The sequence below is a fragment of the Lithobates pipiens genome, unplaced genomic scaffold (genome assembly GCF_037356315.1).
Source record: "Lithobates pipiens isolate NorthernLeopardFrog02 unplaced genomic scaffold, aLitPip1_a1.2 Scaffold_25, whole genome shotgun sequence".
Classification (NCBI taxonomy): Eukaryota; Metazoa; Chordata; class Amphibia; order Anura; family Ranidae; genus Lithobates; species Lithobates pipiens.
This window is the reverse complement of record NW_027507787.1, coordinates 48,484,060-48,498,482: the sequence shown is the minus strand read 5'-3', so window position 1 is coordinate 48,498,482 and position 14,423 is coordinate 48,484,060. Positions and strand designations below refer to the sequence as shown.

Genomic DNA, 14,423 nt, shown 5'->3' with positions numbered 1-14,423 from the left:
GAGGATGTACACTGGGCTTTTGAATCTGGAATAAATGCAGCTGCAAGTTGCTGTTTCAACACATTTCCAAAGGAAGCGTTCTTCGCAGTTCAATATTGAGGAGCTAAGAGGTCTATAAGCCTTTACAGTCTTTAGGTGACAGTTGTCATCTTTTTAATGCATAATGAATAACCTTTCTCTCATGACTCCTGTCAAACCTACCGGTTTACCTCTTATAATTAAAAGCAAAGCTGACAGTTCATGTAAAGTGAAATCCATGAATGCTCAAAGCACAGCTACAAAACTGGCTCCAGTTATTTGACGTGTTCTGCCCCATTCATACACAATCATCTCTAGTCCTGATATGATGCTCCAGTCGGTGTAGGTCAGAGTCTTTTATACAGCGGAAGAACTTTGGAACACTTGGGTAAAATCAATACTTTTCCTGCTGTATGTAATATTACATTCTATAGTGGCGGCTGGTGCTCAAAATTTTTTGGGGGCACAAACATACTGAAACCCCCCCCCCCCCCCCATCAATTGCAGCCTCACTGCGCCCAATCAATTGCAGCCTCACTGCGCCCAATCAATTGCAGCCTCACTGCACCCAATCAATTGCAGCCTCTTGTACCCAGTATATACAGCCACTGTACCCACTGACCCCCCCCCCGACCCCTCTCGAGGGGCTTGTGGTTCTGACAGCACCCCCAACCCCGTGCGTGGCTCTGACAGACCTCCTGATACTTGCCGCCAGGCAGCAGCTCCTCTCAGTGCACCAGAGTGGCAGCAACCTCTGCTCCAGTGTGTTTCCTCTGCTTCTCTTCCTAAGTGCCAGGCATCCAATAGGGTGGCCTGGCGCTTTGACCAATCGGGAAATAGGTCTGACGCACTCCTGATAAGCAGGGAGGAAGGTTAGTGTGAAAATATAGAAAATTAATTTGCTATCATCACACAATTGGGTGGGATCAGGGCACACTCTCTACGGCCCGAGCCCACCCTATTTTGCCGCTGGCTCTAATCGGATGCTTCAAAAAGTAATATCCCCCCCCCCCCCCCGCCATAGGAATCGATGCCCCCTGAAAGGGGCCGTGCGCATGGATGGTGGGGTGGCGCCCACAGTGTACGGGCTGCCACTGATTCTATAACTAAATTGTTAAAAAATGCAACAAGCGGTGGCATTTATAGAACACATTTGGGTCAAGCTCTATGGGCTCTTTTATATCTATGTAATTGCTGTAATGCAAAGTGCATTGATTCTTGTGTGTTCTTATGGCCCTACTCGCACTGTTGCACATGTGTTTCTGTGCACATTAACACACATTATTAGGTGGGTCGCTTTACTAAAACTGGCGAGTGCAAAATCTGGTGCAGGTAGAGACCAATCAGCTTCCAGATTTCTTTTGTCAAAGCTTAATTAAACACGCAGAAGTTACAAGCTGATTGGCTACCATGCACACCTACACCAGATTTTGCGCTCTCCAATTTTAGTAAATCAACCCCACTGTGTATGTGTATATTACAACAAGCTGCCATTTTTCAACAGCTCCCGCCCATACATACACAGGGTATACACTATTTAAATTAATTGACACCGCACATGTTAATGCATGATATAATTGTATGTTAATGCCCTGCATCAGCGAGAACTAAGCCTTAAAGCATTTGTAAAGTCACACTTTTACTGGTGCCCCATCTGGATTATGCAGTTAGTAACTATAGTGTGTGTTTTCATAAAAAACAAACAAAAAAAAACATCTTTTCTCAGACCACAGCTGTGCGGTCACATGATTCCCCTCTGAACTTCTTCCTCAATCTATGCATAGCAGCGGGAGGGGCTGAGATTATCCTGTGGCCGGTGTGTGAAAAAGTATTTAGCCTTTTAATTTTAAAGAAACACATACGCTATAGTTACTAACTACATAATCCAGAGGGGATTATGAGCAAGCATTTTTGCTGTACATTGCAGCTGAATAGCGATGGGAGGGGCAGGAAGGAGAGCCGCTCTCATCCTGACAGGCAGACAGGGAGGGGGAGAAGGGAGAGATTTACAGTAGAGCGGGCTGACGGAGGAACACAAACTGACCACGATATCATGGCTCAGCTGCCATGATTACCCTGGTCAGCACAAACAGGGGGACCCAGGAACAGGCAAGATCAACCAGTTATATTACAATATAGAAATGGACACATTACATGGCACAAGCATTGTGCTTTAGATAATGCCTTAAAGGAACAGGATCTTTTTTGTTTTATTTTTTTTATAATTTTTTTTTTTTTGTGTGTGATTACGAACAGCGATATGTCTCCTCTAGTCAGTCCAAACCCCCCTCCCCCCAAGGTTAGAAACGTACATGAGGGAAACGCATTTAACCCCTTGATTGCCCCCTAGTGTTAACCCCTTCCCTGCCAGTGGCATTTACACAGTAATTGGTGCATTTTTATAGCACTGGTCACTGTATAAATATCAATGGTCCCAAAAATGTGTCAAGTTTCCAATCTGTCCTCCGCAGTGTCGCAGTCCCACTAAAAATCGCAGCTCGCCGCCATTGTTTGTAAAAAATAAATAAATGAATGAATAATAAAAATGCCATGAATCTATATTTTATATAGGCTTATTGCTTTTTTTTTTTTTTTTTTTTATTTATTTACCAAAAATATGCAGAATACATATTGGCCTAAACTGGTGATTATTTTTTTTACATTTTTTTTGAGGATATTTATTATAGCAGAAAGTTTAAAAAAAATATATTTTTTTTATATAGCGCAAAAAATAAAAACTGCAGAGGTGATCAAATCCCATCCAAAGAAAGCTCCATTTGTAGGGAAAAAAGGACAATAATTTTGTTGGGGTACAACATCGCACAACCGCGCAATCGTCTGTTAAAGCAATACAGTGCCGTATCTCAAAAATTGACCTGGTCATTAAGGGGGCAAATCCTTCCAGTCCTTAAGTGGTTAATGCTTACATTCTGCTAAGTGAAACCTTAAAAATAGAGATTTCCCTTTTGTGTAAATGTGAAAAATATGCACACAAATTACCGATGCATATGGTTTTGCACGTTTGCTATTCTTTAACAGGTTGGCTTATAACCCAAATAACTTTTATTTTTTTATTTATGTGTACTAAGCTGCAGTACACTGATATAAGCTAGCCACATAGCAATGAGTGGGACTTGTACTTGAAATGCTTTTCTTTGCTGTAAAACCTTCACTGCAGGAAAATGTAAAAATGATTGCAATAAAAAGCACAACAATGATTTGTATCCAAGCATCCCAGTGTAAAGTACTGTTTTATTCACTCAAAAATATGTTTTTCTTTCAGTTTGTTTTTATACTCCTTTAGAATCTGTATATGGTCTGTGGAACACTTTGTTTTGTTGTGAAAAGCCATATTAATTATCTTCCTCTTTGTGTTCTTTCCGTTAGAGCAACTTTCATAATTGCCAAGCACTGTTTATAAAATATGCGAACCCCTCTAATTAATTTCAACATTGAACACTGAATGAAACGCGTAACACTGGTAGACTTATTGTTGTATTCTGGGATTACTGAACAAGTAGTATAGTAAAATAAACAAGCTTTATTAATAAACAAGTTTTGATAAAAAAATAAAATAAACAGAAGCATGTTGTGTTTTAATTGGTAATACAAAATTTGTAATCTTGTGAAGAAACATGACTTGCAAATAAAACTCGCCAGTACAAGCTCTTGGATGAATAACCAGTTAGACTGATGTTGCAAAAAAATTTTGAGTAAATTGGCAAATTTGCCTTTTTTCTTCATTATTTACAACAAATCTGACATCTTCAAACAGATCTTTGTGGGGAAAGATATGTTAGCCTATATGATGGGGGCAGATGGTCGGCAAGGGGGGCAGGAGCTATTACATCTCTGGATGTCGAAAAACCTGGAACTGATGGTTTTTAGTGTATTGCAAGTCAAAGATGTTCATTGAAAGCAAATTTTTCAAACTGTAGTCAAAAAAATCTCTAGCCAACTCAGGACTGATCTCAGTTGGCCGCAGTACAGGCAGTTGGAGATTATAAGTAACAGCGTAATGATGATGCCAAACAACTGATTGTAGAGTCCCAAATGATATTTTAATTTACAAACAGGATTACAGTAGAGAAAACAGCCAATGCATTTTAGGGATTAAGACCATACCCTTCCTCAGGGCTACAATAAAAAAAGAAATATGAAACAGGCAGATCTATCTGATAAGTGCCCAATATCTCAGTTGGCGGGTAGTGTTACACTATAGAATTAAATTTTTAGTCCCCAGGAAATGTTAATGTTTTGAATAGATTATGTAGCACTCCACTTGGGGAGATGCAAAAAGACCCCCCCAAGAAGTGTGGCGGGCTAACATTTCAATCTCTGGGTTTGGTTTTTGGTGTATGGTATGGTACCACTCACTTTAGACTTTTTATAAGTGAAGGTTTAAGAGGCCAGGATACCAAAGATTTGCACAAAATAGGATAGGTATTCTGATGGTGGTAGTAGTAGGCCCTTTTAAGAGTAGCCTCTTGTTAAATGCTGACCCTATAAGCAGCCAGATAGACCTGTGGATCTCCCTAATAATAAATCTGGCTCTTGATTTGCTTTGATGGGGAATAAATCCTTCCTGCAGTGTCAAGGCAGTAGCTTCTACCCAGCTTTTCTGACACTCTTCAGCAAGATCCTTTTCCAGCCCACCTTCCTCCAGATATCCACTCTGGCAAGTAGCTTGGGTCCTCGGTCCACTGGCAAGTGCCCCGTGCTGAGGCAAGACCCAAGTAGAGTGACAGGCAACCCAAATATTTGTCTTCCTATATAATATACAATTAAATAAAAAAATCAGGGATGAGTTGGGTTAGATATACAGTAACTGTTCTTCCCATGCTGGAACCTCATTCAGAAGACCAGGCAGAAGCAATCAACCCTCTGAGCCTAGGGAAGACCTGCGGAGTCCAGAATAAGTTAAATGGATGCTTAGGCTCGGTTCACACGGGGCGATGCGAGGCGACATGACTTGCCTCGCCGCGACCTCAGCGGCGACTTGCAAATGACTTCTGTATAGAAGTCAATGCAAGTCGCCCCGAGGTCGCCCAAAAGTAGTACAGGAACCTTTTTTCTGAGTCGGAGCGACTCGAGTCGCTCCTCTTAGTACGGTTCCATTGTAAAGAACGGGGGCGACTTGTCAGGTCGTGGCACGGCAAGTCGTGTCGCCCCCTGTGTGAACCGGCCCTTAGGCTAAATGCAACCTAGTAGCAAGCACACGCAATTTAATTAGGGACACAAGCCTAAGGCAGAATGCCTACAGATAAAAAGGATGAATATTGATCTTGGTATTCTAAATACATATAGTGCTATAATATATTTGAGTGTTAATAAAATAACCATGATCAAATCCAATAGAGGTTAACCAAATTCTATTAATGGCGTTGATATTCAGATTATTGATTGCTAAATGTGTGCTTAATATGACAAAAAAATAAATAAAAAATCAAACCATGGTCAACATCGGTAAGCCTAATATAATCTAAAGTTCATGTCATTAGGTGAAATGCCAAAACTGATCGAAAAAGATATATAAACAGTATTCTATACAGTATAAGGTATAATGGTACCTACATTAGCGGAAATATTTCTCTGAATTCAGTGCAGCAATGTAAATACATTTTATAAATGCTGTAGCAACTAAGACAGCTAGGGTAGTAAAAATATTACATACTGATGCCTTTCATAAAAAAAATTGGTCAATCTCTTTAAATGAAAACTGAGCCTCTTTACGGTCAATCCCTGCTTTCTTCAATATTTCATATTCTGTTTGTAAAACATACGCTGCTTTTCTTTCTTTTTCGTTTCTTTCTTTATTTTTTTTGACTATTGTGCACTCCATTATTTGCAGGTAATTGCAAATGCAAGACTATTTGAAATAGTCCTTTTTACCAACACTAACCAACACTTTTTTATTCTTATTTTTAGACCTGGGAAAATCCATCACATGTTGATGAAAATACAGGTTTTGGAGGAGATAACGACCCCATCGATATTTGTGACATTGGAAGCAAGGTATGGATTTCTAGAAATTTCAGATACAGTGCTGTATATAGAATTCTTGATAACATGATCCCTAAATAAACATTTGTGTCTACTGAGATTTTCTTTTCCACAGGATTTTTTATTTTTATTTTTTTGCTTTCTCTTTCTGACTTTTGTGTTACATCTGTTCTGGCTGCAAGTTGTATAATTTTAGCATAGTTTGCAAATGTCCAGATGGAAGTTAAGCATTTTATCACTTGCATTGCCCAAGATTATGTGAGCAGTTTGACCATCTAGATATAGTTTCTAAGATAACAGAACTGAATAGAGGTCGACCGATATATCGGCCGGCCGATATATCGGCCGATATTTGCCGTTTTTTAAATAATCGGCATCGGCCGATTTGTGCTGATAAAAAGCCGATTTAGAACTACAGCGGGACTTTGAAATGACTTCTGTATAGAATGGTCTAAGTTGACTGAGTCGTCATAGCAACCCTTTCCTCCACTCTGGGCAGGCTGCCAAGAAAAGAACAGAAAGATACAATGTTTACACTTGAATGAATTAAGTCATCTCTGTGTGTAGAAGTTCTCAGTTTAACCATTTAAAGACTAAATCTTTTCTGACACTTGTTGCTTACAAGTAAAAAATCCTGTATTTTCTGCCAGAAAATCACTTGGACCCCCCAAAAATTATATATATTTTTTTAGCAGAGATCCTAGGGAATAAAATAGCGGTTGTTGCAATATTTTATGTCACACGGCATTTGCACAGAGGTCTTTCAAATGCATTTTTTTGGGAAAAAAATACACCATTTAAAAAATAAAAATAAAATAAAACAGTAAAGTTAGCCCTTTTTTTTTTTTTTTTTTTGTCCAAAAGTTTTGACTACCTGTTTTTATTTAATATATATATATATATATATATATATATATATATATATATATATATATATATATATATATATATATATATATATATATATATATATTTTTTTTTTTTTTTTTTTATCTAAATCATACATACAAGTAAACTGATTGGAGGTTTGTTTTGTTTAATAAATGTTTAAGTGTAAGAAATTTTCTGTATCACGTATGAAGGCCGCTTTCACACTGGAGCGGGCAGGCGTTGATGGTAAAACGCAAGTTTTAGCGGCTCTTTACCATCATTTTAGCAGTGCTATTTGGCTGCTAGTGGGGCACATATAACCCAGCTAGCGGCCAAGGAAGAGGTTAAATGCGCCCATGAAGCACCGCTGCCAAATCGCATTGCATGCGCTTCGGCAGTGGTGCCCATTCATATCAATGGGCAGGAGTGGTGGAGGAGCGGTATACACCACTCCAAACGTGCTGCTTGCAGGACTTTTTTTTAAGATCCTGCCAGTGCATCGCCTCAGTGTGAAAGCACTCTGTCTTTCACACAGACTGCAGGGGAGCCATTTTACAGGCGCTATTTTTAGCCCAAAAGCGCCTTAAAACGCCCCAGTGGGAAAGGTGTGTTAGATCAAGGGGGATTAAAAATAAATAAATAAATAAAATAAAATCGGCCTAACATATCGGCCCAAAAAAATCGGCATCATATATCGGCTATCGGCCGCCATGATTTCTAAATATCGGCATCGGCATCGGCCAGAGAAAAACCCATATCGGTCGACCTCTAGAACTGAAGTGAATGTATAAAATACATTAATTTAAATTGCCCCAGATTAATGTTAAACTGGCCATAGATTTCCAGTGCACAACCTGTGGCTTAGGGGCCGCATGTGGCTCTTTGGCACACCTGTACCCTTGCAGACTGTTTTTCTATTGCCCTGTAATAGCAGTGATTTCTTAAGCATGTTCCCACTCTCCAACAGCTCCTATAACATCTTCAGTCTCTGTCATCTGACCAGCTTCTGTTGCGTGTCTAAAGTCTCCATTTTCTGTAGTATTACATTAGCTGGATATTGATCTGCTGCTCTTTGATGATATCTCACAAAAACAGCCACTATTGCCATAATGGTTAGATTTTGCTCCAAGATCATTGGGCAAGGAAACATCTGGCCAGTTCCTGTAACACTGGATTACAGGTGAACTGATGCATGGGCAGTTAACAACTCACTTCTCTCATCTCATAATCAGCCCCATAATGCTAAACTGCCAATCTGTGCCCAAGCCTTGAAGGAATTGTAACGGCAGAAGGTTTTTTTATTTTCATGTATTCTATGCATAAAGATAAGAAACCTTCTGTGTGTAGCAGCCTGCCCAGCACCCCCAATTGCTTACCTGAGCTTCATCTCTGTCCAGTGATGTCCACAAGTGTCTAAGCCGTCCAGGGACACTCCTGGTTGGCTAAGGCACAGTAGCGGTGCCATTGGCTCCCGCGGAGTCAGGCAGGCAATCGGGAGAGAGATGGGGCGGGCCAGGTCGGAGCTTCGTGTCTGAATGGATACACTGGGCTCTGGCTCGGGTGCCCCCATAGAGAGCTGAGGGGCCCGATAGGAGGGAGGGACTTGAGAAGAGGAGGATCCGGTCTGCTCTGTGCAAAACCAACTGCATAGAGGAGGCACGTTTTTTACTTTTTTAAACAAGACTTTACAATTGCTTTAAGCCGACCATAGGTTTAAATCTTGGCCGGTTCAGCAGGGGCCGACCGATTTGAACCCTGTATGGGAGACTGATTGTACCTAAGTTGATTGATCAATTCTTCATGCGGCCACTAGCAAAAATCACTGTGTTCTCTTGACACGGACAGCTCCCCATGGTTGCAGGAAATAAAATCATATCATCTATGGCCAGCTTTATATTGAGGGCCGTATCAGATAATTTATGTTGGAGTAAATGTGACTGGTGCTGCGCAACCTATATATAAGGGTCAAAGAAAATTTTAGACTCTCCTTACTTGGTTTGATAAATACCCCTGCATAAACCTAGATTTAGAACTTCTGGTTGCAATGAGGTTTCATTTTATACAATTTCTATTTAAAAGGTATGTGAAAGAGGAGAGGTTATCAAGGTTAAAGTCCTTGGGACCTTGGCATTGATTGATGAAGGAGAAACAGACTGGAAAATTATTGCCATTAATATTGAAGACCCCGAAGCGTCTCATTTCAATGGTAAGTGGCACAGGTTAATTGTATTGCCTTTTTTATGGCTGAACTTTTTGTTCCAATTTACTTTCAGGCTGGGTTCACACTTGTGCAGGTCAAATTGTAGCTCCGGTTTCCCTGTGAAGATAAAAAATGATTCATTCAGCGGTTCCTCTCTGTTGTAGCTGTGGATCAGCTAACCAGGGAGAGGGGGAGGTGTAGGAGGAGGGGAGAGAGAATTTGTGTTCAGAATGGAACACATTTCAGATGCGTTCCCATTGAAGATTATGTGCCTGCAATTCACACGGCACTGCCTAAAAACGCACACTTTTTTTGTGCAATGCCGAGTGAAAAGAACCTATTTTCAAATGTTCTGTGAATTGGATGTGGTATAAGTCACATCCAATTCGCACATGTGTGAACCCAGCCTAAAGATAATGGTGTATTGACAATTGATACAATTTTCTTCAACTGGTTTATCTAGAAATTAGCCAAGAAAACGTGTTTTGGTTTTAATTTTGGAAGGAATCAAAACTACAGTAGTGATACTTGTAATATTTCCCAGTTGGAACCTATGCAGCCAAACTTCCAGGTTTTTAAAATACTAACCAATGTAATAATGTCGGTCAGCCAACTAATTCGCATTTGCCATTTTTCTAAAGCGGGGTAAATAACAGACTCTACTCTTCAGTTTATGATTAAATTTTTTTTCATATTGTTTAAAACTGAGCTCCAGGGAAACCCCTGAATGCAAAGATAAAATATGGAAAAGGAAGCGGTTTTACCAGCCATAGGATTTGTATTTCCGTCCATTAATTTCTGAGATTTGCACAGTTCCATCACGCAGCACGAAAAGAAAGAGGACACCACTTTTTCTGTTAGAAGCAATACAGTGACAGTAAAAGAGCAGCAGGAGAATGAGATCTTCTCTCTGTTTACTCTGCTCTCTCCTTCTATCAGCATGTTCTGTGTAAACACATTTGCATGCAGCACACCTGACTGACTCCCAATCCTGCTTTAGCCTTTTAAGTGTTGCTGTGTAGACGTTTGCAAGATGCTGATAACAAGTCAAATTCAGGTAGTTTCTCTGGTTGCAAGAAAAAAATAATTTGATTAATAATACATACTTATCTGCATTAATTTTGGCTTTTTATAATCACCCAGAGTAGAGTTGATCTTTAACCAATTGGCACCAACCACCTTCTGGCCCTTAAGAGTTCTAAAATTCGGGAAGCGGGCATTTGGGTCACGTGATCAATGTGATTGACTGTCTCAGTGGTCGCATGATTGGAAAGCTCCCGATCCCCACTGACTACCATGCTGGTAGCATGCAGGAAGCGCACTCTCAGCATGGTAAGTTGTGTGCGGTCAGTGGCAAGAGGGTAATTATCCCTTGCTCAGCTATGAAAAAAACATCCCAGTGAATATTTTTCTCAAGACAACAACAACATTAAAGTCGTAAAGGATGAAGGTTTTTTGACTTAATACATTCTCTGCCTTAAGGTAGGAAATGTTTTGTGATCAGCCCCCCTAAATACTTACCTGATTTTCAATTCATTGCTGTGTCCAAGAGGACACACACAGCCCGGTTCGGGAGCGAGCTTGCCAAAGTGACTCCGTAGCAAATGGCTTTCTATGAGGGTACTCGGAAGGGAAGAGGAGCCAGGGGTGCTGGTGGCAGACCCCAGAAGAGGAGGTTTGGGGCTGCTTTGTGCAAAACCATTGCACAGAGCAGGTAAGTACAGTATGACGTGTAATTGTTTTTTTTTGTTTTTTTTTTATCACTTTTTAAGTCTGTTTTACAGAATGGCAGACACTTACTGTTAACTTCCTATCCCCAGAGTCCCTAAATAAAAAACCTGTAGCACCAATACATTTGCATGAATCAATTGTACTGACTGTACCTATTAGAATTATGGTGCTATAATAACTAGGCTTTATTATGCTCATTTAGACATTGAAGATGTCAGAAGACTGAAACCCAATTATCTGGAATCCACAGTCGACTGGTTTAGACGGTACAAAGTTCCTGATGGAAAACCAGAGAACCAATTTGCCTTTGATGCAGAATTTAAAAATAAGGTAAGTCGTGTGCCTGCCACATAATGGCAAACAGATAAAAGTGTTTGTTGGAATGTGTGAGTAATAGGTACTAATCACAAGCAATTCCATTGACCTAACATTCTGAAATGGCTGCCAAGCCAATGATGAGACCAATGTCCTCTGTATAAAGGGGTTGTAAACCTTCATGTTTTTTCATAGAGTGCAATAAGGTGAAAAAACTTCTGATAGTGACTGACCCACACCCCCTAACCTCAATAACCCCCCCCCCCCCCCCCCCCCCCAATTTTACTCACCTGAGCCCTTTGATCCCTCGGTGGAGACATGCTGTACCTCTCTGCCCAGGGTTTTTGGCTCTTAATTGGATAGATTGATAGCAGCGTAGCCATTGGCTCCTGCTGCTGTCAATCAAATCCAATGATGCATGAGGGGGCCAAGTCCTGCATTCTGCAAATGCTGGACTCAGGAGTGCGCCCGCAAGGTAACCCCCCTGGAGAGCGCTTCTCCTAGGGGGTTATACAATGCAGGTAGGAGCTGTTGGCACTTCCGGGGGACCCCTGAAGACGATGATCGGGGCCACCCTTTGCAAAATGAAATGCACAGTGGGGGTAAATGACATGTTTGTTATTTAAAAAAAAAAAAAAATAGCCTTTACAATCACTTTAAGTAGCATTTGATTTATAATGGCCTTAGTGAATTGTCATTGCTGTAAAAGTGTATATTGAACATAATTGTAATGTAACGATGGCTTCTCTCCATTCTCTGGAAAGTAATTACAGCTTAAAGATGGGAGTAAAGTAATGCACTTGGCTGTTTAAATGCATTCAATAGCACCTTATGATAAATGCCTTTTTTTAATGCAGGATTTTGCAATAGATGTGATAAAATGTACCCATGCTCACTGGAAGGCACTGGTAACCAAAAAGTCAGACGGAGGGGAAATCAACTGGTGAGTACTGATAATACAATCATGACACATGTACTTGTCATAATCAAAGAATACCTAGAACAGAGTGACTGCAATCAGGGTCAATTTGAAAATCTTTTTTCCCCAGGCATGTATTTTAAATCAACTTTTTCTGCAATACATTCAAAATTAAACATCTGCCCTTTTTAGGCTTTTAATACATTGATATTAAAATATAAGGCACCTCTGTCTTTCAAACAGAAAAAATTGAATGGGAGATTTTATTTTCAAGCCTTTATTTTAAACTAATGGAAATAAGTACACTTTGGTGTAATGTAATATCTCACTGCATAGAAAAGGTTTGTGATGTGTCGCATATGCTTCAGTATTCATATTACTTTTCTAAATAACTTGCTGTACAGTATGAAATCACTTTATTCTCTTTTAAAGGGCTAGTAAAATAAAGCAGGTATAAATCAATAATATGGAAAGATCCTCCAGTCCAAAGTAAACATTGCTTAAGTCCAGAGAGTTGGTTGTCTGGTCAAGAAGATGTTCACGTTCCAAGCATACCAAAGGAAAAAAAACACAGCTACGCTCAGATGGTGTCACCAATAGCTTGGTTTATTGCATAAAGGTGCTGCAACAAATATCTGCCCCAAAACCACCCATACTAACACGTTTCTTCATTAGAACTTAATCGTAGATTATTCCCTAATGTGTGAAACGCATTAGAGTGGGCGTTCTTGAGGAGATGTTGTGCTGCAGTGGCTTTGCACAATAAACCCAGCTATTGGTGATGTAATTGGTATGTGGCTGTGTGTGTTCTCAAGTGTAGTGCAAGTTACCTTTTATCTATCTTTTAGAGCTGTTGAAAAATATTCAAATGAAAATTCCCTGAAACTGCTTAAAAAAATTCTGTTTGTACCTTTTTTCATGCACAAACAGAGGTTGGAGCTCCTGAGACAAACGGATTAACATATTCTAATCACAGACCATAGAGGAATTGTTATTCACAGTCCTACAAAGACTAGTAACTGGGGTTGTATACAACTGGCAAAAAGTATGGAATCGTCACACAATCACCAAAATAATCGAACATGCCTCAATACCATTTTCTCATATCGTCTTCCAGGACAGCCTTTGAGATATAGGGCTCCTCCCTCCGGGACAGGAAACACGTCAAGCCAATTAAATAAAAGGTGTGGTCCTCCAGGCCCTCCTCAGTTTTTGTGTTTCCTGCCGGACGGGAAGGAGCACGTTTGGAACTGGTAAGGGGAGCTCCTTCTCAGGGGTTTTGCCTGGGGAGAGCACCTTGATGGACCTGACCCTTAGCATCCCTCGGTCCGTACGAAGGGAGGAGAGGGTAGCTTTCAGTCCCTGCTGCCATTTAAAACGTTCGGAGAGAACGGGACCCCGATGCGCGGCAATCTCCCCCTCGGAGCGCTAACCGCTAGTACCTGTCGGTCGGATGGCGGCGGGAGACGTTCGTTCCACCGACCGGCGTCTGGGTACTGTGAGCGGTGCGTTCGTAAGGAACGCACGGCGTCGGGGCGGAGACTTTGCGTTCTGGCGTACGGAAGTGGGAGAGACGCACTTCCACCGGATTTGCGTCATCAGGGGGCGCCGCAGGACCTGTTCCAGTCCTTTGGGCGCGGCGGTGTGACTACAGGGTTGCCTGGAGCGGTGTGAAGGCTCAGAGAGACTGAGTGAGACACAGGAACCATGGAGAGTGCAGTTGTGCAGGTGGACTCCGGTTCAACAGGCTCCAGTACCTCTCAGGTAAGCTTGGTGAGGGCAGACCAGGACTTACACTGAGGGGTGGGGGGTCACTCTGACCTATAGTACCTTCCCGGGGTGGAGAACCTGCTGGTGAAGGGGGGCACTTCCTAGGCGGACCCTAGAAGCACAGTGGTGTGGTCAGGGGTGGTATTTTAATGGGACCCTGTTTTTTCTTTGTTGGTAGGTTAAACAGGACAGAGCCCAGATACCTTTGCCCAGAAGGAAATGTGCCGTGTGTGGGCTAAGTTAGGCACCGGTTGGGGGAAGCCGCTTGCCCGGATTGTGTCAGTAGCCTGGTGAAAGAGGACTCGGTGGCAGCTTGTCACAATGTTTTAACATCCGTAAAGGATGAAATTGCATCCACTTTCCAGTCATTTAAAAGCATGATGGATAGGGTGCAGGGTCCCTCTGTCTCTTTATCCAGGGCTGTGAGTTTGCCTTCCTTATCCGAACCAAGTCAGGTGGATAGGGAGAGGTTACCCAGGTCATTAGCCTCCTCTAGGACAGAGTCTACTTCTGAATCTGAGGGGGAGGAAGAGGCCATTAGATCTGCCAGATACAAGCTGTCTTTGGATGAGGTGGGTGACCTCCTCAAGGCTATAT

At 41.4% G+C, this 14,423-nt stretch overlaps 1 protein-coding gene across 1 annotated transcript in view; it reads left to right on the top strand.

Annotated features, from left to right (window-relative positions):
- Positions 1 to 14,423, top strand: part of PPA1 (inorganic pyrophosphatase 1) — a 156,262-nt gene that overhangs the window by 119,284 nt on the left and 22,555 nt on the right. Inside the window, exons 5-8 of the mRNA XM_077454427.1 lie at positions 5,947 to 6,033; positions 8,971 to 9,097; positions 11,025 to 11,152; positions 11,995 to 12,080. Coding sequence (XP_077310553.1) covers positions 5,947 to 6,033; positions 8,971 to 9,097; positions 11,025 to 11,152; positions 11,995 to 12,080 — 428 coding nt within the window. The remainder of the gene's footprint in view (positions 1 to 5,946; positions 6,034 to 8,970; positions 9,098 to 11,024; positions 11,153 to 11,994; positions 12,081 to 14,423) is intronic.